General features: G+C 40.6%; 1 protein-coding gene across 3 annotated transcripts in view; it reads left to right on the forward strand.

Moving 5' to 3' along the window:
- The window catches only part of ARFGEF3 (ARFGEF family member 3), a 96,283-nt gene that overhangs the window by 36,995 nt on the left and 35,592 nt on the right, over window positions 1-23,696 (forward strand). For 2 of the 3 annotated variants that reach the window (XM_030945156.1, XM_030945155.1), the window contains exons 8-21: window positions 536-614; window positions 2,494-2,598; window positions 5,813-6,137; window positions 7,456-7,568; window positions 8,300-9,210; window positions 12,458-12,541; window positions 13,698-13,864; window positions 15,843-16,008; window positions 17,420-17,527; window positions 17,772-17,987; window positions 18,240-18,350; window positions 19,716-19,866; window positions 20,351-20,665; window positions 22,233-22,366. In XM_030945156.1, coding sequence (XP_030801016.1) covers window positions 536-614; window positions 2,494-2,598; window positions 5,813-6,137; window positions 7,456-7,568; window positions 8,300-9,210; window positions 12,458-12,541; window positions 13,698-13,864; window positions 15,843-16,008; window positions 17,420-17,527; window positions 17,772-17,987; window positions 18,240-18,350; window positions 19,716-19,866; window positions 20,351-20,665; window positions 22,233-22,366 — 2,985 coding nt within the window. The remainder of the gene's footprint in view (window positions 1-535; window positions 615-2,493; window positions 2,599-5,812; window positions 6,138-7,455; window positions 7,569-8,299; window positions 9,211-12,457; window positions 12,542-13,697; window positions 13,865-15,842; window positions 16,009-17,419; window positions 17,528-17,771; window positions 17,988-18,239; window positions 18,351-19,715; window positions 19,867-20,350; window positions 20,666-22,232; window positions 22,367-23,696) is intronic. The other variant, XM_030945157.1, reaches the window with a different exon arrangement.

The raw sequence follows: 23,696 nt of genomic DNA on the forward strand, positions 1-23,696 counted from the left end.
AGAGAATGTTTTTTCTATTCCCATTGTGCCTTAACTTTCAACATCTTCGAGTAGGAAAAATAGGTTTTGACCTTCACTCAGGATTTCTGTAGAACTTGTGTGAATGGAGGCTAAAATCTTTGAAGAGCACAAGCATTCTTTGATAAGATCAGAAGTTGGTCAGACATCAGAAAATGTGTAAGAGAGAGAAACTGCAGAGAGAGATACAGAAATTGGCTGCCATGTAGAAAACTGGGGCCAGTCTTTTTTATTATTTAATTATATACTTATTTTATTATCTGAATTTGATTTCAGCTAACCTTCTGTAAATGCATGTAAGCAATTAGTGCTCTCTCCGGGTTTCATACTGCTGCTTTTGCATGTTGCGGCGATCACTTTCCAATCTAGCACTTTTCCTACTGCATCTTATCTGTGAATTTTGGTAGCCCTGCTCCTTGTTTAGAAGCTCTGACCAGCTCTGAAAACCCATGCAGTTAATTCATGTTGTTACCCAACTGTTCATATGTAATGCCTCTGATATTTGTCCTTTTTGGAGGTACTTCAACTGAGTCTCTTTGTGATGATGTTGTATCTGTCCTCACTGTACTCTGTGAGAAGCTCCAGGCTGTCATAAAGTGAGTTATTTAAGTTTATAATTTCAATTTATTACCTGGAGGTTGAGAGTTTCACTGATACATGTGATTGTGCTGTTGAAGTTCTGGAATTACGGAGCAAAGCTGTGCTTAAATGAAGTGTTTACTAAAGAAAGTGTTGTTCATGATGCATTAATTTAATCCTTGTTTGAAATGAGGAGCTAATTTGCCTTCTTTGTGCACTATTCAGCTTTACAGAGCTTCCAGTAAATCTAATCTATAGGTAACTTCCATACAGCAGCAAAATATTAATACAAAATACTAATAATCTAAGGAGAAGTTTTCTTTTCTGGCTGGAAGAACCATCATAGAGAGAATAACAATTACAAGAGCCATGGAAAGACCTAACAGATACTATATTCAGAATAAATAAATCTGTCCTTCTTAGGCAGCATTTATCCAATTGAAGTAATTTGTCTATCAAAGAATTCCTCCAATTTAGGAATATCATACACTCTACCTACTTGAAAATGTATGACCTTGACTTCTAAAATGTGGTTGTTATGGACAGTAGTGTGTTATATGCTGTGCAATTTTCAGAAACTACTAGAGGCAAAGATAGCACAGGCATCTATGTGAAGTTCTTTTGCAGACTTTCTTCCCATGAGTCTCTCTAATAACAGCAGGATTACAGAGGAATGCCTTACTTAGCATTATTTAATCAGTGTCAGCATCTGGGAAAATAAAATCAAAGTGCATGGATGCCCTGTGCATGCTCATGCAAGTGTCAACTCTAAGGGAATGATCATCTGCATTAAGACACGTTGTAAGAAAAGCTGTTGGGAAAGAAGGCTTATGTACCTGGAATGCATGTATCTTTCCAGATAGGTGTGGACTGTTGTGAGGAAAAATTTATCACCTTTAAAATATATAAGAAGCCCCAGGAGGGTTTTCAACCCTCCATAGCACAGAGTTAGAAATCCAGCTTTGAGCCTCAGGATTCAGTGTTTTCTCCATGGCACATGAAACGGGTATTGTTGTACTTGGATGCAAATTCATGTGACCAAAAGGAACTCAGCCAGTGACAGAAAAACAGATATTTCTCACTCCTTAATTTCAATTCAGATAAATCCATTCTTTACAGCTTCCTTGACCTACAGTCATATTTCAGAAAGTGCATTCCTCCAGCTCTCATCTCTGACCAAAAGAGAATTTTTAAATCCTGGTTTTCTTAGGAGTGAAAACCATATTGTGGGTACACTTGCCATGGAGTGCTCCTTCCATAAGGCAGACCTCAGCCTTGCTTGTCTCCTGGATCCTGCAATTGATGTTAAGAGCAGGAGCAGGCATGGTGCATGTTACAAGTGTATCACTTCCAGGTGTCCACAGGTTCTTTAATATTCTTTCTCATGAGGCTTTCTTTGAGTTTATGGTTTTGACAGAGTCACTGGCAAGGCCCTGAAAGGTAGCCATGTTACCATGTGACTTTCTGCTTGGAGATATTAACTTTTGACCGTTGTGGCTGTCACCAAAAAAAAAAAAAAACCAGAAGAGAATAGCCAAAACATGCTTCAGATTGCCTGAAGAAACTATCCAATAGTCCGGAATGTTCTGTTTTCTCCTTTTCCTCTGTTTAAGGTTCCTTCCCAAGATTTTAGATTGATTTTGAGTAGTTATTTGGGTTTTATTCTTCCTATTTTTTCACTTTTTTTTTTTTTTAAATGCAGTAGATCACTGCATGCAATCAGTGCAAAATAAGTGGGATGATGCAGGTGTTCACACCATTGTAAATTGATAGAAACAAGCAAAATAAATCACTGCTGTAAATTATGGTATAATTTTCAAGTGAACTAATGTGGTTATTTTAGAAAATTAAGTAGTCTGTTTTAATATGATGTAAATGACATCTTTTCTTTGCCAGTGACAATCGTCAACTTCAGCTTCTTTACTTGGAGTGTATCCTCTCCATGCTGAACAGCTCCTCCCCCAGCATGCACCAGCACAAAGGATTCACTGATCTAATATGGTGAGTACATCTGAAGACTAATGCAAGTACTCAGTTTGTAAATGTAAAAGGACCTGCCCCCCCCACCACCAGCCTTGCAAAAAAACCTGTAAAAAGTCTCCACGTGTGAACAGAGCTTGCTGTTAACCTACTATCAGTTCTTTCTGTGCCTCATATAAAATTGGTTACAACTGCCTGCTCAGCTGCCACGTTAAATCCTGGTAGTGAATTATCACTGTAATGAGGTCTAATGGATTTAGCCAGAACAGAAAACCTCTTATGCTTTCTGCAATAGTTTGGATTTGTGTGTGGCATTGAACACAGAGATACTCTGCTTGTTGTAGGAGGGTACTGTTGGGATTCTTAATGTTCTGATACAATAATACAGGAAGATAAGCAAAATTAATGTCAAATCTGTGCTGGTGACCAGAAATGCTTATTATGACCTGCATTGTTGTGTAAGGTTTGAGGCTAAATAGTCTTAATGTTGCTTGTATTTTATCAAGAATTTCTCCTCCTTAATACACTTCACCAGGAAGGCTTGATATCTTTGATGTTCATATCTACCTCTAAATTGATACCATCACATCAAAGCACCTGAAGTAATCCTGCTTTCCTTGTGATTGAAATAGTTGGGGTTTTATAGCCTGTGGATAATTGAGTCATAGTAATAAGGCAAGAATGTAACTAATATGCAGTTCCTTGCAGTCTGTGCCCATCTTTTGATCTTGACAGGTGATTGTATTAAGAAAAGATATATGTGACTGTTAACGGCAAATGTGGTTTTTATGTTTTTACCCTGTAATTTTTGAAACTGAAGTGATTGACTTGGGCCCAATTCTAAAGATGGAACATGTAGAGGCGCCCATAACTCCCCTGCTGTCCCAGGAACATCAGTGGCTGCCAGACTGGGAGGTGTTCAGACCGGTAACACTTAGCAGTGTTGCACAAGGACCCAGTGCTGAGGCCTCTTGGAGGTCCAACATAAGAGCAGAACTCTCTCTCTCTCATGATAGATACACTTCAGAAGTTTCTGCCTTTGAATTTCACCCAACCCTTTTTTTCAGCTTATGTGACAGACTGTGGGGCCATCCTGTGAGCAAGGTCACTGAAATTATCTCAGTTAAAAGAAAACACTTCCTGTTTTATTTTCAATTTACATCCTTTTGGTGATCCAGTTTATGCTGCAAATCTACAGGTGTTTGTATCTGTAGCTGTGTACCATGTGGGCAAGCCATCAGGGGTGGGACTTCTTAACCTGCACTGCTGCCAAGGAATGAACATGCATGCGTCAGCTACCTGCTTAAGTGGGGGGAAAAAGCCCTAAATCACTAGGAGGATATGAAACAGTTTAAACTGCAAACATCATTTTGAACATTTTGTACACACTAATACATTACCTGTCTGGTGAGGTTGTGATGCAAACTGGTAGCTGTCCTTATTCTTTAAGGAGCTGTTTGCCTACATGCACACAGCTTTCACTCTGACAGGCACTTTGTAGTCAGTTCCCAAAGAAGATAAAGAAGAGAGCAGAGAAGATTTAGCTCTGTGGGCTGACAGTGTTCTCCATATTTTGATACAGAAACACTTTGACAGGACTAAGATGCATGAGGAATATATTGTTGTTGCAACTTGTGATTATGCCTGCTTTGAGACAGGCATATTTCTTAAGCAGTGAATCATTATGTTTTGAAATGTACTTGATTGGAGGAATAAATGGAATAAGCAGATTCAAAGTCATTATCTGATGTCCTATTAAAAGCTGGTTTTCTTTCCATGACTTGGGAAGCTAAGCTGTTTTAGATATCTTGTTAAGAGAAGCAATGAAAATTCTAGAGTGCATAAAACCTTGAAAAATAAAATGTAGTTACCTTTGAGGATGTCTTTTATGAATTGATGTTGTCGTGTGTTTTTATTTGGCAGGTTATTGTTTGGTAGTTATTTGGGCTTTTTTCCCCTTGCTTTTGGACTGACACAGACTTGTCTTTGTTATTCATTTGAGCCAGGTGTTGGTTTATCTCTTTGCTACTTAGCTACTTTTCTGCCAAGTTTCAAACCCTTTCCTCCCACATCCAGTTGTTAACCCCTCCTGTCCCAAGCAGTTTTCCTCCCTTGTATCCATTCCCCTTGTGTTCCACCCCCAGTTCTCCTGATTAGTTGAACATTGTATCCTCCCTTGAGACCTGCCCCCCTTTATAAGCTGTTGTTTGCCCCCAGGTCATTGCCTGGGACCCCGAGACTCGGGGAGTGTAACATCAAATAAAGTAACCCAGTGCCACCCCAGGCCCGTGCTGCTGCTGTGGCCTTTTTGTTCTGTGCCTTCACTGGTAGCTGGGATTCTGCAGAGCCCCAAAAGGGGGATTGTCGCCCCCCACTGTCACCATCTAGCCGGGACGTGCGGCAGTTGGCGCCTTGAAATTGGGTGCTTGTTCTGGGTACTGGCTTGAACCTCTAAGACATGGGTGAAAACCAGATTTGGGACTCATTCTCATGCAGCACTTGACTTCTTAAATTAAGGTCTTGCAGACTGAAGTAAAATGTCAGGTGTGTGAGTGCAAAGCTGAAATAGCAGCTAATGGAGCAAAGTGCTGAGCTGGCTTTGGTTCCACAGAGGAGTGATCTGCTGGTGTTGAATCATTTAACATGAGTGTTAGACAGTTGAAGGAAGGATGAGTATTTACTGTATAGTGGCATATGTGTAGTATAGTGCACACTGTGAGTTATTGCAGAGGGCTTTCATTGTGTTCTCAAAAGACAGCCAAACAGATGCTCACAACTAAGGGTGCTGACTGCATGTGCAGTTCAGCAATGGAACATTCAGCCTTCTAGTTAACATAGATTAGTTCTTGTTTAGTCAGGTTTTTTTAAAGCTCCCAAGGTGAATTGAAAAAGAGACACTGAGCAGTGGAAGTCTAGAATTCCTACTTTGTGATGGGCTGCAGCTGATGAAAGAGGCAGGCATGCTATCCTGGAAAGGGACAGCATTGTGCAGCAACATGAACTTGCAAAATCACTATGTTTCTACAGCACACAGAGATCTTTCCATATGGACTAGCATGCTGATGCTTGAGAGATGAAAAAAGCCTGGCATAATTTGTTTTTCTATCTAACCACTGCTGTTTGACTGATCATTAAAACAAGAGTGTGTATCTCGTTTAACCATGGGCTATTTTCAATCTGTTCTTGTAAGAGTATTTTTTTTCCAGTTACCATCTGCTGCTTTTCTCTTTCTCAGGAAGCAACTGTGTCCAGCCCTAATAGTAATCCTGGGAAATCCAATCCATGATAAAACTATCACCTCTGCCCACAGCAGCATCTGCCTTGAGGCTGATTCACCTTCCTCAGGGATCTCTGATCATGGCCGGGGTTCAGGTTGTTCTTCCACAGCCCCGGCCCTTAGTGGGCCCGTTGCACGGACCATATATTATATTGCAGCAGAACTGGTTCGACTGGTGGGGTCAGTAGAATCCATGAAGCCTGTGCTACAGTCTCTGTATCACCGGATGTTGCTTTACCCACCACCTCAACATCGAGTAGAAGCCATCAAAATTATGAAAGAGGTAGGACAATTACATATGCAAATCCAGGCATGTAAAACAGAGTGTTTATTTAACAGTAAGTTTTGCTGATACAGATGTTGAACTTGTCCTTTCTGAGCACAGCTGGTACAGCAGCACCACTCTGACAGATAGTTTGATGCAGTTGTAATAGCTGTATTTGTCTCTATAATACAAGCTACAGTGGCAGCTTGTACCATCAGCGCTAGTGCTGTGGGGCTGCATGGAGCAGATCCTATCACTGAGTCACAGCTGCTCTTTTGGGTGAGATAGAGCATAACGATCCAGTTTGCAACTTCTTTGGCATCTTTCCCCAGACACATCCTCACAGTCTGGTTTCCAGGCATGGAGGTGAATATATGCTTTGATTACATGCCCGGTTTTTGAAATCCAGTTTCTTGGAGCTTTTTTTGAACAGATTCAAGAAAGCTGCCAGTGGCTTAAGAAGCCAGTTCAAGATCAGTCCATTCTGGCCTCTTGTCCAGCATCTCTGAAAGCACTAGAAGTGGAACATTGGGAGACTTGTTTCAGCACTAGCTGAAATTATGGACTTTTCTATTCCACATGGGCACCTTTCTTCTCATGTTGTGGAAAACAAGGAAATTTATGTATTTTGTAGGAACAATGCTATCTCCTAGAGAATTTTTCATCTAGCTTGTGCATTCCTAGGCTGTTCTGTTTCTGAAAAATCTCTCTTAACGCCACACAGCCACCCACTTGGTTCCTGTCTAAACTGGGAGTCATCCTGTCACTGTCTTTCTCTAATTTTAAACAATAGCAAGATGATAACTGAAGTTTTAGGAGAAGCTTAGTCTAATGTTGTTTTGTGCAGGACATACCTGTTGCTTCTTTGGGCTTATTAATACATGCTTGTTTGTATTTCCTGGTGGGCATTAACAAGGTGCCACCTAGCAGGTTGAATCTGAAGGAATCACTTTGCCTATCTTTGCATGACTCCATAATTGTATAACTAGGTGGCTGAGGAGAGAGGTTTCCTTTGTTATAAGCTGTAATGAAAAAATACTTATGTAGGCATAAAAATTGTCTTGTGTGCAGTATCAGGTGAAAAAATTGGCTAAAAATGTAAAGCATTGGAGAACATTCTAAATGTGATTCTTGCTGAATATTCTGCTTTATTTGCTTTTCTGTGTCTAAAAAGAGGAAAGGTAGCTTTAATAAGTAGAGCATCACTGTGCCATTTTCATATGCTGTGAGAAATTACAGGAGTGCTACCTTAGACTTGATAGAATTATAACTTATTTATTGTATTTAAATAATGCTTAGATAATCTTCTACTTACTTCTGTTTTCTTTTCTTTCAGATACTTGGCAGTCCTCGGCAGCTTTGTGATTTGGCAGGGCCCTGCTCTTCTGAGTCAGAATCCAAGAAGAGGTCTATTTCTAAAAGAAAGTCCCATCTGGATCTTCTCAAGCTGTACGCTTTGTTTCCTCCTTTAGCCTCTTCTGTCTTAAACCTGTGCACACAGAGCACTTAAGCTGTTCAGGAGCATACCCAGCATGAGCCAGGGTATCTGCCTGGTTAAGTAAGCTCTGAGAATGGAAAAGATGTAAAAGCTCTTGCTTGGTTTGTCATCAGTCTGGGCCTGTTTGACATAGATAACTACCTTGTCGAGTTTGCCAAAATTCCCAAATATGTTGGTTTACAGCTGAAAATTTTTGAGTATGTGTCCTTAAACTTGCAGTAAAATAAATGTGTGGTTTTTTAGAGGTATATTTTCAAGATGAAGTCAAAGGAGGTCATAGAAAATTTAAACATCGTCACATTGAGCAGGAAGGGTTCTCAGTTCTTATAAAGATCATATCATGTAGATAAGATCATTTTCAGGATACAGATGGCCTTTAAATTTAGTTCAGCTGGGTGTTGAGATTTTTTTTAGTTAAGTGCTTGTCTGTAAGAGAGAACATGCTGTGCATGGTGGTATGAGTGCATGGTAACTTTCCCTTGTTGGCACTCCCTTTGAAGAATGACCATGTTTGCATGGGAGACTTAATAGTTTGTTTTTACGCTAATTGTCTTTCTCATGAATAATCTTAAAGGATAAGTTCATCTTTTTTTTTCCTGGTTATGGACAGATGGTGTTGAATGACAGTGACATGCTCACCGTACATGTTGCATCACTTAAATAATCTCTGTGTTGATTGTAGTATCATGGATGGGATGACAGAAGCATGCATCAAAGGTGGTATTGAAGCATGCTATGCTTCAGTGTCCTGCGTCTTTGCCCTGCTTGGAGCATTAGATGAGCTGAGCCAAGGCAGGGGTCTTAGTGAAGAGCAGATCCAGCTGCTGCTCCAGCGCTTGGAAGAATTGAAGGATGGGACCGAGACAAGCAGGGACTCCATGGAGATCAATGATGCTGACTTCAGGTGGCAGAGACGCATCCTGTCCTCAGAAAACCCTGCCTGGGAATCAGTAAATGAGAAGAGTCCTGATATCAGCATTAGCGTTACCACAGACACTGGTCAGACTACTTTGGAAGGTGATATGGGACAAACAACTCCAGAGGATAATCCAGAAAATCAAAAAAACTCCCTGCCATCTCCAGCTGGACATGAAAGCAAAGAGATTCATTACAGAGAACCAGAGTCAGAAACTATTGACCAGCCAGATGTTGTTCAAAGAAGCCACACCATAGTCTATCCAGATATAACTAACTTTTTGTCAGTTGATTGCAAGACCCGGTCCTATGGATCCAGATACAGTGAAAGTAACTTCAGTGTAGATGACCAGGACCTTTCTAGGACTGAGTTTGATTCATGTGATCAGTATTCCATGGCAGCAGAAAAGGATTCAGGCAGGTCTGATGTCTCAGACATAGGCTCTGACAATTGTTCCCTGGCTGATGAGGAGCAGACCCCGCGGGATTGCCCAGGTCACAGGTCCTTACGCACTGCTGCTCTCTCTCTGAAGTTGCTGAAGAGCCAAGAAGCAGACCAGCACAGTGCACGGCTCTTCATCCAGTCACTTGAAGCACTCCTTCCTAGGCTTATAGCTCTTCCCAGCATAGAAGAAGTGGATGGAGCACTGCAGAGCTTCTCTTCAACATTCTGCTCAGGTTTGCAAGCAAATATTTACTGTCTAACCAGCATGCACACTCTTGACTGCACTGTACACAGATTCCCTTGTAGGATTTCATCTTCAGAGAACATACCCAGAATGAGGAGGTTTGGGCTTTACACCATACATTCCTCCACAGGAACATACTTCATTTAGGGCAAAGCAAATTGAGTATGCAGGCAGTGATCCAAAGGGAGGTAAATCCATTGACTCTTAACAGGCTCTGGATTATGTCCTGAATCAATAAATAAATGGAGTTTGTTGTAGCAAGATACCTCTTTGCAGGTTTGTGAAGCTCTGTTGAGAAGCTTTGCACATGGTGTCACTAAAGAGAGTTGGGGTTGCACCTTAGCATGAGAGAGGTGTGGGAAGTCCCATCACCTGTTTGCAATGAGATATAGGTAGCTTAGTACATCACTGCACTGTTATCATTAGTAATGCCAGCCTCACAAAGAGGGTGGTAACAATTCTGCAGCAGTAAGCTCTAGAAAGGGTAGGGAAAGAGGGGAGTTTGTCTTCACTTTTTTGTTTTTCTTAATGCTGCTGTCTAATATGACAGGAAGTGCAAAGCTCAAAGCCCAGACCAAGAGAAAAATTAAGATCTGCCTATCTTCAGTTCTTTAATGATTAGAACATTTGGGATCTCGACCTGTGAAACAAACAAAAAAAAGTCATGCAAAGGCTAGTTTGTCCTGTTGATAGCATATATAAAATGTGTGTAAATATATATTTTTAGAAGGGTTTCGCTTTCCTGACAGTGGCCAAAATGAAAATGTTTGCTAAAATATATGTCTGTTTATTTAACTTACTTTACTGCATTTGCCTTTGCTATTGCTTGTCTCCTAATCATTGCTTCATTCATTTATGCTCTCTCACACACATTAAACTCATGCAGAGTCAGAAGGGGGGACTCTTCCCATCATCATACAGCATAATTTAGATAGGAAGCTGGGTGAATAAGATGATATTCTTGATATCCTGTTTAAATGCTACCCAAATAAACCTTAACTCAGGAAGATCATAAATGGTATTCTTAAGAAACATTGGCTATTTTATATCACAGAAAGGAAATACCTTAAAACAGGCACTAATGTGCACTACTTTCCTAGTTGAGAGGCTCAAGAGCACCCTTTCTGTCACAGGTATTTCTTTTTTCCTGGAAAAGAGTAATCTTGAGGTTATGGTGAAAGACCAGTGCTAGACCTCTAGTTCAAACCTTTGTGCACCTGTTTCCTTGTGCATGAATGAGTATGCCACTTCTTTTCCCTTTTGTCTGTAAAGTCTTTATAGAGTGCTTTTAAAGCTTTAGAAGATGTGGACCTAGGAGAATTCTAGATTTTAAGGCTGAACATAGCTTTTCTTGGCATTCAGTGTGAGTAATACAGTGAGAAAAACGGAAGAATATAACTCAATTTTTGCATTAAATCCATTGTTTGTGGTTTGTATATCTTAAAAAGATATCTAGTCTTAGACTTAGATTGTTGAGAGAGACCATTCACTTTTCTAAGAAAGCCACTGTGTGGCTAAATCTGTGCTTTAAAAATGTACACCACGTTTCCAGATGGATTTTGTGAAGTTCTTGTAAAAGACACCATTCAGTAAGGAATTGTGGAAAAATGGAGTAGCGAGTCACTGTATTAAGACAGCCTGGAAGAGGTATCCTGGAGTTTTCATGAAGTTGTGACTATTGCAGGGTTGTACTTTTATGCTTTTGTAAGATCTGGGCGATTCCTGTTTCTGTTGGACACCTGGAATGAGACTCAGTCCAGCTGAAACAGTCCCTTAACTTGTACCTCAGATCTTAAGCAAATGTCCATCAGTCCTCCCGAGGTGAGAACTTGTGCTCCTGTGTAGGTGAGAGAGCCATGAGTTTGAAAACCTTTAGGGAGAAAGACTTAGGAAATTTGAAACAAATGTCAGGGAGTAAGAAGTCCCCTGGAGAGCTTCTGAGACACCACTTTGATCTGCCTCTCTAAACAATGTGTAGGTCCTTACTTTAGGAGTCCTTCATTAGCACCAGCTGGTCAAGGCACTGATTAGATGACAAAGCTAGAGGGATTGATCCCATTCATTGTATATACAACATTTATTCACATAGAATTCTTAAGGAATACATGGAGAAATTTGAGAGTTGGTTAAGATTTGAGTTGAGAAAAGACATGATGCAGTTCTGAGACCAGTAAGTACAGAAGCAGTATTTTTGTGTTTCTGGGAGACCTTATTTAACTGCTTTGTTTCATTTCTCAATTTTTCTTACACTTTGGAAGAATAATACAATTCAGTATTCTTTCCTTCAAGCCAGGTCCTTATATAGATAGCGTTTCAAAATTAGCATGTTTTCATAGGATTGAAAGGCAATGAATGGAGGTAGGAATTTAAGGCACTGCTGAGATAAGCATGGAAAAGGTGTAGTTAGCTAAACAGAGTTGTAGTGAAATTAAAATTTGCAATTAAGTTGGTTAACTCTAAAGTTAGGAGTAAGTTAGCCCATCTAGAGTTTTGATTCCATACTGCTTAGAGAGAAGGTTTTTATGCTGGTAGGTATCATCTTATCTTCTGTTTCTGTGATCTCAGCATCTCACAAATGCAGTTGTTTGTTTTTCCCATATTTTAGAGGAAGTTAAGGAACATATTTTTCCCCAACACTTTATAGTGCTCAAATACATGCCTGCAATAGAGTATCCACTTTTCTGTGCACTTCTACACCTTCCTTTTTAATCGTAATCTTGTATAGGAGGTTGCACATTTTTAAAAACATTTTAATGCAAAATAAAGTGGGCTTTTTTGTTTGGTTGGGGTTTTTTTGTGGTTTTTTTTTTTTTTTTGCTTTTACATACGTCTCTGCCTTGAGGTTTTTATTACTCTAGCAGATTCTAGTCCCCAAGGTACATATTTAAGAGAGATAAGACAAAAAAACAGTGGGAGATGAGATATCTACATCAATATCATGATCCTCCATCCAGCAGAGTGTTAAGATGAATCTTTGTTTTCAGTGGTGAAGAAATCACTGGAACACTCACAGGGTACTTTCAAGCACATGGTTGCAGTTTTGGTACTAGGCGAAGTTGACATTCTGTTGACATTCACCATGAGAAATCTACACCAAGCAGTGCCAGCCTGTGTGGGTGTGGTTTGTGGCCAGCCCTATCACCCTTCTTCCACAAAGGTTGTTCCCTTGAACAGATATTCATTTTTTAGACCCACCCTGGAACAGTTACTCTCTTTCTAAATCCACCCTCAAACAGTTACTCACCTTATCCACGCCCCCAAAGTGACGACAGTGGAAAGTCCGAGAAGGCAGCAGCACAGAGCTTTCAAACCCTCACGAGGCAAGAAAAACATTTGCTTCTTTTCTGTGTGTGGATTTTTTTTTTTTTACTGTTAATGGTTTGTTATATTTTGTCTAAGAAGAGGTATGAGCTTTATGGTGGGAGGAATCTATTCACAGGAAACCACTGCAGCCGTTAACAAATGACACAGCTTTGCTTCATCATGTAACTAACCTTGGAAGCTGGTTTTTGTTCCATTTCAAACATCCCTTTAGGGTAAAGCTGACGTCTTAATCTTCCCTAATTGAGATTATATGAATGGATTTCAGAGTTGATGTGAAAACCATGAAATATTGTGAGTTATGTGGGTGGATCTGGTATTTCTGGTTTTTTCATGGTTCAGACTACAGGTTAAGGGGATTCAATTAGGTGTTGCTCATACTTGATTGATATTTTTCTACCAGTATGTCAGCTATTTGACATCCATGGGAAGAAGGGATTGTGCCATTGAGCATGGTTGTAGGCTTCATACAAATACTGTTTTCGGGACTAGTGAGTACTTTACTGGTGGTTTCTGGGTCTGACAGAAGTGCAAGTGCTCAGCCATTTAGAAAGTAGGCCTTGTATGAAATAAATAGGGCTTGGAGTTGTAACTAGTTCCAGCCAGCTTGGCCCCAGATATTTGTCCACATGCCTCTAGGCCATGGAGAGAATGATGATTACAGACTGATCTTGCAAAGTGTGGAGCACTCCAGTCCCCATCCAGCAAATGACTTTGCCAGAACGGGTTTACTGGGGGGGTTAAAAGGGCTGTTAATCTCATTAGCACATTTGGTGCTGTGTATTTTTATTGAAGTACACAGGCTTTGGGTCTGCTCCTTTCCACCTCACTTTTCCAGTTAGCATTGCAGATGTATCCTGCCATTTGCTTTATACATGACGGTCATCCCAATGAATGCTGGAGCTCCTTGCTTATTTCAAATTTAGTGCGTTGTTTTGCTGGACTGTGACTGGAGTGTTCAATTTGTCTTGCATTCTAGATGAACTACTTATTTTTCTATTCCCTACTCTAATATGTTTAGTAGAGCTATTTCTACTGATGATTCATTAACTATTCTAGCAATCTGTTGCTGCCAAAATGCTAGGGATAGTTTCTGATATTTTTTCCAGGAAAAATCTGTGTAAAATATGAGAGCTCACATGGTGTTTTTGTTAGGTATGATGCACTCACCAGGATTTGAGGGAAACCTAAATTTCAACTTCCAGACTTTGATGAATGCAGATAGTCTCTACGTGGTATCACATTACACTTTGCTGCTCAACCTAAAATTGGCAAACTCAGATTACTACAGGAAGAAGCCTGCCCAAGCCCCTGTGTTGCTGGTGAGTTGGGGAATATGGGATCATTGTTTTTAAAAAATGAAAATTTATTTTGCTTCCTTTCACATAAACCAGCCCACACATAAAGCCTTCAGGCTGCTTGCTAAATGGAGAAATAGTAATTGCAAATGAAGCATTCTCCAAGCTGCTTATGAATCTTGCAGATAAGTGTCGTGCATCTGAATTACTCGGTGATTTGGTGGGAAGGAATGCTGCTTACTGATTGTCATTAAGGTTGCAGTCATTTTGATGGTTAGACTATCTTCAGAATAGATTAGCATCATGTGATATGGCAAGTATTCTCTCTTGACAAGGTGCATGAACATATGTTCACCTTGCAACTGGGTTTCTTTGCCTAATACTTGATTTGAATTTCTGTAGATGAAGACATGAGAAGTTAAAGTGAAAAATAAGTAGGTCTTAGTAATGTGAAATTATGATTTTTTTACACCTGGAATTCCTCCACTTCTTGGGCTTTTTAAAAAGTTTTGAAAACATGGATCTATGTTTTTCAATTTAGTTGCCCAAGAGATGGTTTTTCAGAGTTTTCTGAAAAACCAAAAAAAAAAGTGATATATGGAAAAAATAAAAAGGTGTCAAAATATATAATCATTGCTGAACTTCCAGTGTAAGGGAATTTATAATCTATATAATCTCAAAACCAAATGGAGTTTTACATCATCCCTAGTTCTGGTGTGTTCTGCAGCAGATCAAGTGCAGATCTGTTCCTCAGGACATTCTCTAGAGGATTCAGTGTGCGCAACATGCCTGAGCATGACCAAAGTATTCTTAGAGATCATTCTGATAAATAATTAGAGACCAGTTCATCTGTGATGACTGTTCAATGCAGAAAGGCGCAGTCATTGGGCAGGCCTCATTAGGTGCCACAGCTTCTTTTAATTGGATCTGAGATCCTACTCCCACCTCATGGAAATAGCGAGAGATCAGCATGTCCCAATGTCACTGTGCAAGAACTGTCATTCTGATTTGCATCTTGCATTAACTGCAGTAGGAGAAGGGAGAGCTGCTCCTGTTCATGTCATTCTCTACTGCAGAGACAGACACAGAAGGATCTGGACAGGCCGGGCTGATGGGGCTTGGCCACTTGTATGAGGTTCAATGAGGTGAAGTGTCAGATCCTGCCCTTGAGCCACAAGAACCCAGTGTGGCACTACAGGCTGGGGCAGAGTGGCTGGAAAGCTGCCTTGGGGAAAAGACCTGGGAGTGTTTATGAGCCAACTGAATGTGAGCCAGTGTGGGCTCAAGTGGCCAAGAAGGCCAGTGGCATCCTGGGCCTGTATCAGGAATAGTGTGGCCAGCAGGACCAGGGCGGGGGTTGTCCTTCTACTGGTGAGGCTGCACCTCAAATCCTGTATTCAGTCTGGACTCCCAGTACAAGAAGGACATTGAGGTCCTGGAGAGAGTCCAGGGAAGGGCAGCAAAGCTGGTCAAGGGTCTAGAGACCAAGTCCTATGAGGAGTGGCTGAGGGAACTGTCTTTGTTTAGCCTGGAGGAAAGAAGGTTCTGGGGAGAGCTTCTCATTGTCTACAACTCCCTGAAGGAGGGTGTAGTGAGGTGAGGGTAGAACTCTTCTCCCAGGTAACAAGTGACAGGACCAGAGGAAATGATCCCAAGTTGTGCCAGGGCAGGTTTAGATTAGATACTAGGAAATTTCTTTTCATGGACAGGTTTGTAACGAGGAAGAACAAACTGCCCGTGGAAGCAGTCAAAAAACATGTGGGTATGGCACTTCAGGGCATGATTTGATGGTGAATGTTGTGGTGGTGCTGTGCTGACAGTTGGACTTGATGATCTTAAGGATATTTTCCAATCTTAACAGCTCTAAGATTGCAATTCTCTGTTAATTCTTTTCATAACTTGATTTCTACTTCTGCAATCCCTTACTCAGAAGTAGGTCTGGGGGCTGATGCTGTAGGGCTTACGCTGTTGTCTTACATTTGGCTCTTATGGTTCTCTGCAGAAGGAGTTCATGAAGCAGGTCCAGTCCAGTGGAGTGTTGATGGTATTTTCCCAGGCGTGGGTTGAAGAACTGTACCACCAGGTACTAGAAAGGAACATGCTAGGGGAAGCTGGATACTGGGGAAGCCCTGAGGAGCACAGCCTTCCACTTATCAGCATGCTGACAGGTCAGTACAATATTATGGTGGCAAGACTAACTTCCAAATGTGTCTAAAACAAGCTACAATGACACACTGCTTTATTGCGTTGCATGCAGAACAGCGTGTCATCATGCAAAATATGGTGTCTCGTGGAATTATCAGTAGAGGAGTCAGACCTAGCTGTGGCAGGTATTTAAGTGTTTGTTTTGGCTCATCACGGTGGTTTTGAAGCATAGGTTTAAAAAAAATCAAAACTGTCCCTGGGAGACAGGGAGAGTAGTTTTGTTCACTGAACCAAAACATCTCTTAATTCTGTTAGCTTCAATTCTGGTAGAGTTGATACTTGTTAATGATAAACAGTAAGGCTGCTGTTTTCTTGATGTCATAGCAAAGCCATTTCAGTATGCCTGCTGTGCAGTACAAATATAAATAGTGGCATCTGATCCTGGAAGCCTTCCACAGATTAGACTCCCCTTGGTTCAGGCTTGAGCTATGCCAGGGATATGCCAAATGGCACTAGAGAGAAGCTGAAAACCCGGAGCACAAGTGCTTAGAAGCAATCCTTAGCTTCATTTGAGGAGAAAAAATTCAAATTGTATCAGTTGAAAGACAGCAGGATGGCTATGATACTGTATTGATATAAAATACACTGTCTGCTTTAATGTGTCTGTAATTAAAATAGTGTTTGCAGGGAAAACAATGGCTTCAGCTGAGCCAGTAAGTGGTGATCAAAGGGCACTGCTCTGAAAGTTTTTTGCTTATTGTATTGAGCTTAGTGTTGCTTTTAACTACTGAGCTGGTAAGAGGGAAGAAACACATGGAAAAAATTATACCCAGATGTGGAGATGGGGCTTGTTAGAAAGGCAGTCAACCTGGTGTCCCTAATATTAAACTCTCTGTGAGAAACAGCTCTTTAGTTGTGTTGGAGAAAGAGTTGTATTTCTTTTGTTGAGATTGAGCATACATAGATCTACTAAAAATCACATTTAGGAAATAGGATCCCAGTGCATCCTTGTTTCTGAGTCTGAGGACTCAGACTGAGGTCTGAAAACATCTAAATACAGGACTTAGCAAGATTTGAAATATTACACTAAGAAATGCAGAGATTTAAGTGTGTGGTAAGTTCTGGACTGTAATACCTTGAAATCTCTACTGGAAGTTCTGTTCATTGTGTACTTGAAGAGAGGGGAGAGCAGCTTTTGAGAGTGGGATGTCTCCTCTGTTCAACAAAACATTGGTTATATTGGGCAAAGCCTAAGGTGCCACAGCTCGTGTTTATACCAAGGCTTTAGAAGGCTGCCAAAAAGAGTAACAAAAAAATCACACCTGAGAAGTCAGGAATGCTAGTACTTAGTTGAACACAGAGCCAGTAAGACATGCTTTCCTCATGCCATCTATGAGGCAAACAGTAATCTGATGTTTTTTAATGTTCTGGCAGACATCGACGGCTTGGGCAGCAGTGCAATTGGTGGCCAATTGATGGCATCTGCTTCAGCTCAATCTCCTCTTTCCCAGAACCGGAAGACAGATGATTCTGTTGTTGCAGGTACTAAGACTGTAATAAAAGTACAAGTGTGTTATCCAGCAGTGGGTTGTTATGTACCAAAAGCATATGCAGATAAATAGTGTAGAATAACAGTTTAAAAAGAAAGTGTATCAGTACATCGTACATGTAAGTTGACAGTTCAGCCTGCAGAGGACAAATGTGGCTTGGCTTTTTACCACTACTGATAAAGCTTCTGTTGTGCCATTTTCTTGTAGTGACAGTATTAATGTTTTTTCCACTCTAGGAATTGCTTTTGCCCGATACATTTTAATTGGCTGTTGGAAGAACTTGATTGACACTTTGTCAACCCCACTGACCGGCCGCATGGCAGGCAGCTCCAAGGGGCTGGCCTTCATTTTGGGAGCAGAAGGAGCCAAAGAGCAGAACCAGAAGGAGAAGGACTCCATCTGCGTGAGCCTGGATGGACTAAGGAGGGCAGCCCGGCTGAGCTGTGCTCTAGGTAAGGCTGCATGGGGGATGTCATGGCAGACTCATAGAATAGGATGGTAGCTTTCCTTGAAGGAATTTAAGAGAAAGAAATGCAGCATCTTTCTCCACTTTTGCATAGGAACATGGATGGTTGCAACACACATAGAGTGCCCTACAGCATGAACATATCCAGCCAACATTTCTTGACCCTGCCTCTTGTTGAGGTTGTGTGGGATTGGGGAGGAAATGTTGATCATACAGTAATTGTGTTGTTGCTTTACAGGAGTTGCTGCTAACTGTGCATCTGCTCTTGCCCAAATGTCTGCGGCCTCCTGTGTCCAAGAAGAGAAAGAAGAAAAAGAAATCCAAGAACCCAGTGATGCTATAGCTCAAGGTAACTACATTATTGAATTACCTACCTCATCTTACATTGCCTGTGAAGCTGCAACTGGAAAGCACTTTGCCACACATAATGGCATTTCCCTCTGTTGTTCTGCTGTACACCACTTGCTTGTAGGCACATGGGATGTGTGTCTTCAGTACATGCCTGCTGTCCTAAGTTCTTAACATTATGTCCCACTAATTACATTCTGTATGGAACTTATATCAGTGGCACAATGCATAAGCCAGCAGCATTTTTCAATGTGTGCTTTTTAAACCTTGTGATGCTAGCACAACCAGAGAGCATCAGAGAAACAGCTTATTTGGGGATTTTTGTGTGTTGGGTGGTAATGTAAACTGAGTTTGCATCACTCTCCCTTTGTGGTTTATATATCCTTGATTATCTTTTGTCATCATCTTCAGATATTTAAAACTGTTTCTGAATCATGTTAGATTAAAATGGAAAAAAAATGGTGCCTTTTTAGCATATAAAAAGTTCTACATCTCTGTACCACTATTTCAAACCCAGTGGTTGTCTCCAGTGACTATTTGAAGAAGTACAAAAAATTTCTCTGTTTATGTCTAATTTCTAATGGCAAGAAGCCCATAACAAAAGACAGTGTTGCACAAAAGACTTTGCTTGATACTTAAATTTGGTGTCTTGTTAGAGAAAATAAAACTGCAAAAGCCTGAGAGTAAACAAGCTTTTGACTGCTCTGCTGGACATGGCTGAAACGAGTTGGCCAGACTGTGCTGAATCAAAGAGGAGGCAGCAGCAGTGGCCAGAGGCAAACAGATCTGTGAAAGCTTACAAAGCTTCAAAACTTGTTTCCATTCCAATGCAGCATGAAAATGAAGTTTTTTAGGGATTCTCAGAAAAAATAAATAGAACCAAATGGTTGTAGCTCAGATAAAGATTAGTTTTACTTTGGCAAGAGCTTTTTGGTGAATTTTTTTGTATGGAAATATATATGAAATCCACAAATGCTATTTTTTTTCCATAGCAAAGGTGATTTTTGGTAAAAATAAATATCCAGTCAGCCATCTCTGAAGAGAAATATCACTGGCAATCTGCAACTGTTCTGTGGGCAACAGGATGTGAATTTGGGGGTGGAGGGTGTCAATCTAGCATTGATTATCACTTTTTCATACTTTTTTTCGCTTACATAGGATCAGTCAAAATGGATTTTAGTTTTACAGCTACCTTAGGTTTATTAGGAAGAAATGGGTTTCTCTGATTTGGTTGGGGTTTTTTTTGCCTAAAACTCATGTTCTTTGATAGATTTCAGACTGTAATCCTTTGCATCACCCTGTATACATCCAGTGTTTGTTTAAAAGCTGAAGAAGCTAATCTTATTTAATTTTTTTTGTGCTACAGTGAAACAGAAAGTGGAGCAGAAACTGGAGCAGATGGGGAAAGTGCAGGGAGTCTGCCTGCACACTGCTCATGTTTTGTGTATGGATGCAGTCCTTAATGTTGGTCTGGAGATGGGAAGCCATAATCAGGACTGTTGGCCTCATGTATTCAGGTACTCACCAGCTTTCCCAAAGTAGCCAGAATTCAGGCCATGTTGCCTGAAAGTAAGGGACTGAGAAAAAGGGCTTTGCAATCTCTGCACGTTCTGTATAAACAGTGTCAAAGTGAATTAACTGTCAGTATCTCTAAAAGAAAAGATGGTGCTGTTTTCCACCACTACACAGGGACAAAATGCTTAGAAGCTTCAAAGTTACCAGAAGACTGTGGCAGACCCAGGAACCTAAATGGGCTTTTCAGGCACCTCCACCAAACTATTTGCTATCTAGGCACATGGGAGGCGAAAGAAGAAAGGTTATCTATGTGTAAGAAAGGTTATCTCTGTGTAGTTTGAGAGTTAGAAAGCCTCTGTTTATGGGTTGAAGGAAATGTCCTGTGATTAGTGCAGGGAGGAGTTTTGGGGTGTTATATTTGGAGTTTTAGTGCAGGAGTTGTTTTGGGGTGTTTATTAATTTTTTGCTTCTCCTGTGTGTTCCCAGGGTGTGTGAGTACATCAGCACGCTGGAGCACACCCACTTCAGTGACGGTGCTGCCCAGCCCTCCCTTACCATCACCCAGTCCCAGCAAGCACCCGGAGAGCAGCCCCCAGACTCTGAGCCTGGGGAGGCTCCTCAGGCACTCACCCCCGAGCAAGAGACCACCCTGAGCAGCCATCCTGTCATCCAGCCAGTTTCCATCCAGGATCTCATCAAGGACAGCAGTAAGGGCAGAGCTTTTGACTTCCGTGGAGGCAGTCTGCTGTGTGGTACCAGTGCTGCCAAGGCTGTTCTCACGCTCTCCACGCAGGCTGACAGGTAAAAGCACTGCTGTCAGCAACCAGAATCCTGTACCAAAGTGGCCCTTTTTGTGCTGCAGTGGGCCTGATCTTTGTTCATTTCAGCCACTTGCTTCAGTTGAATTTCACCAGAGAACTCAGACCTGGGGTTTTTTCATCTCTGCGGTACCTGCAAGTACTGAGCTGAGTGTGTCTGTGCACAGCAGTGAATATGCCAAGAAAATCAAATGCATCCAAGAGTGGTGGATATATTTCTTGCATGTAAATTGATATGTTGTGTTTTGTTAAGCAAAGTAAAGGGATGTCCTGTCCTGACAGGAAGGGACTGATTGACAAGACCAGTGTCAGTCAGAAAGCAGCTGCTTCTGCCACGGCTGCGTGGACAGTTCATCAGGCTTCCCCAGGGTGTCCAGAGGAGCAAGGAAGCCAAGTATGGTCACAGAATGGCTGTCTGAAATGTCCTTTCATCATGGCCTGCCAAATTATATTATTTCTGCTATTTTTTAAGCAGCCCAGGCTACAGTTGAAAAATTCCTGGGTTTGCATCCTTGCAATTACCTTTTTGATCCAACTGACATTTTCCATATTGATCTCTGCCCATAGGAAGGTGTTATGTGTAAATTCAGAACCAAAAGTACTGCATAAACTGCTTGTAGAAATTTGACTCTAGGAAAAAAAATACCTTTTATTTAGGAGGCTTACAATACAGCTTGGATCTGAGGATTAGAGAATAGCAATCCTGTCATTTTAATGATGCTGGTTTCATTTCTACCCTTTTACTTAAATGCAAATGTTTGTTAGGATTTAATCCCTTGTTTCTTAGGACTGTAGAAAAGTTTTTCATGAAAAGCAATAACAGAAAATCATATTTTTGTCAATTTCTGGATGCACCATATGAAACTTCACTGTAATCACTGTGGAGCTTCCTTCCAATGTAACCACACTTACTGTTTTATGTGTACAGATTTTAACTGTTAAATCCTAGGAGCCCATTGCAGCTGAAAATAACAACTCTTGCTTGTATTTGTCGCTGTTAGCCAAAACATAGCCCCATACTTGCCTCTGTTAAAAAAATTAACTCTGCCTCAGCCAAATTCAGCAAAATATTCAATTCAGCAAAACTAGCAATTCAAGTATAGTAACCTTAGGTTTAAGACTTGAATTAATTTATTTTTCAGGTTAGGGTTGGTAACTTCAGATGGAGCAAACTGGTGTAACCCTAAAGTTAGTGAAGCTATGATGATATGTGTTTTGAGGACTGGGCATGTTTCAACTGGTTTTTTGATTACTGGTTCATAAATGGTTTATGGTAACTTGAAAAAGTGACTTTCTGTTTTAGCACTGTACTTGAATCTTGAAAGGGTTCAGGTTGATCCCACAGCAACCTGCTTTCCACCCTCCAATTAGTAAAGCTTCTAGATCAAAGTCTTGCTGCAGCACTGTATAAATTAAAAAGCCCTCAATAACCAATATGTCACGAAAGCCAATGTATAGAAGCCACAAACAGACAGGAGTTTTCCTCTTTCATACACATTTAAGTCTGCATCCCATGAATTTTTCAGTTAGATTCTGTTCTTTACCTACAGGCTTTTTGAAGATGCTGCTGACAAGTTAAACTTGACGGCATTGGCAGGCTTCCTTTACCAGCTCAAGAAGGCTTCTCAGGCCCAGCTTTTCCATTCAGTCACAGATACAATTGATTACTCACTAGCAATGCCAGGTAAATCACCTGAAGATCCTGTACAGAGTGTTTTATATGCAATTGTACTGCTTACTGGACTAGTCTTTCTTATTAGAATTGGGGGAACAATTTTTTGTCTTCAGAAAAGGTTGAGCACTTTATTTGGACAGGGATCACATCCACACCTGCTTTGAAACATATCACAGGACATTCATTTGATTCTTGGACTTTGGGAGGTGTTAATTGTGTGCCAGTATATAATCACAGCTCTATTTTTGACCCCAGGCCAGTATGGAAACTTGGGTCAATTTAAACTTAAGACAATGGATTTAGGTTTGGTACTTGACAGTAGGATAACCTTAGAAGTGTTCAGGAAATGGGTGATAGAGAGCAGAACACACGAATGAAGAATGCTAAAGCAGTGGGATTTGTCCTGGTTGCTTTTCCCCAACAGAGTAGAGCATGTACCTCACATCAGTCAGAAGTTACATAATTCATACAGGGCTTTCTTTGTCCTGTGGCAGACACCGGTTTTATCAGTGTCTCCAATTTAATTGGTTTCCTCTCTCCCTGAAGTGCTACTTGTTTTCTCGGTATGACACTTCAGGATTTTGGGTTTTTCGGTCTTGCTTGTCTCCAAACCTCAACATTCATCACTCTAGTTTTAATAAATAGATTTCATCTTTTCATATTATGTAGTGGTCAGTCAACTGTCATTTTAATACTGAAATTAAAATGAAGATAGAGGAATTAAGTGCTATTTTTTATTTTAAAAGTGATATGTCCCCTGATTACATCTTTTGTTAGAGATAAAAGCAGTATAAAGTGTATTTGAAATGAGAGGATGAAGTGTCTTTCCAAATGTTGTAAGAGCAATGGAAGATGAATCCCTTTCAACAGGAAATAACAAGTGTTAGTGACTGGGGAATAGAAAAACATTTTCTTGCATTCTGTTCTTTGTATCCTTTGCTTAATAAGAAATACAAAATTAAATACCCAAGCTAAATAATTTGCAGTTTATAATCTTTCCTGTAGATGTCACTAAAATCTTTCACAACTACCACTTTGGGTCTTAATATCAGTTATTTAACTCCTTGCTTAACTTTTCGGCATGACTTTTCCAAGCCTCTGCCTTTCATATGTTCAGAAGAATAGTGATCACTTAAAGTATGTTTAGTAACCTTTAAACTTGGGTCCGTCTCCTGTCCTTTTACCTACACAGGCACAGGCTTTGTCTTACTTTGGTTTTGTGGGTTTTTTTATCTTTTTCTCACTCCCACTGAAGCTCATCAATAATCAATCACTTAATCAATAATTTCTAATTCTTGTTCAGACATTTAGGGGTGGAGGAGCAGCTGATGCTTAGCTT

This window comes from Camarhynchus parvulus, chromosome 3 (genome assembly GCF_901933205.1).
Source record: "Camarhynchus parvulus chromosome 3, STF_HiC, whole genome shotgun sequence".
NCBI classification, from domain to species: domain Eukaryota; kingdom Metazoa; phylum Chordata; class Aves; order Passeriformes; family Thraupidae; genus Camarhynchus; species Camarhynchus parvulus.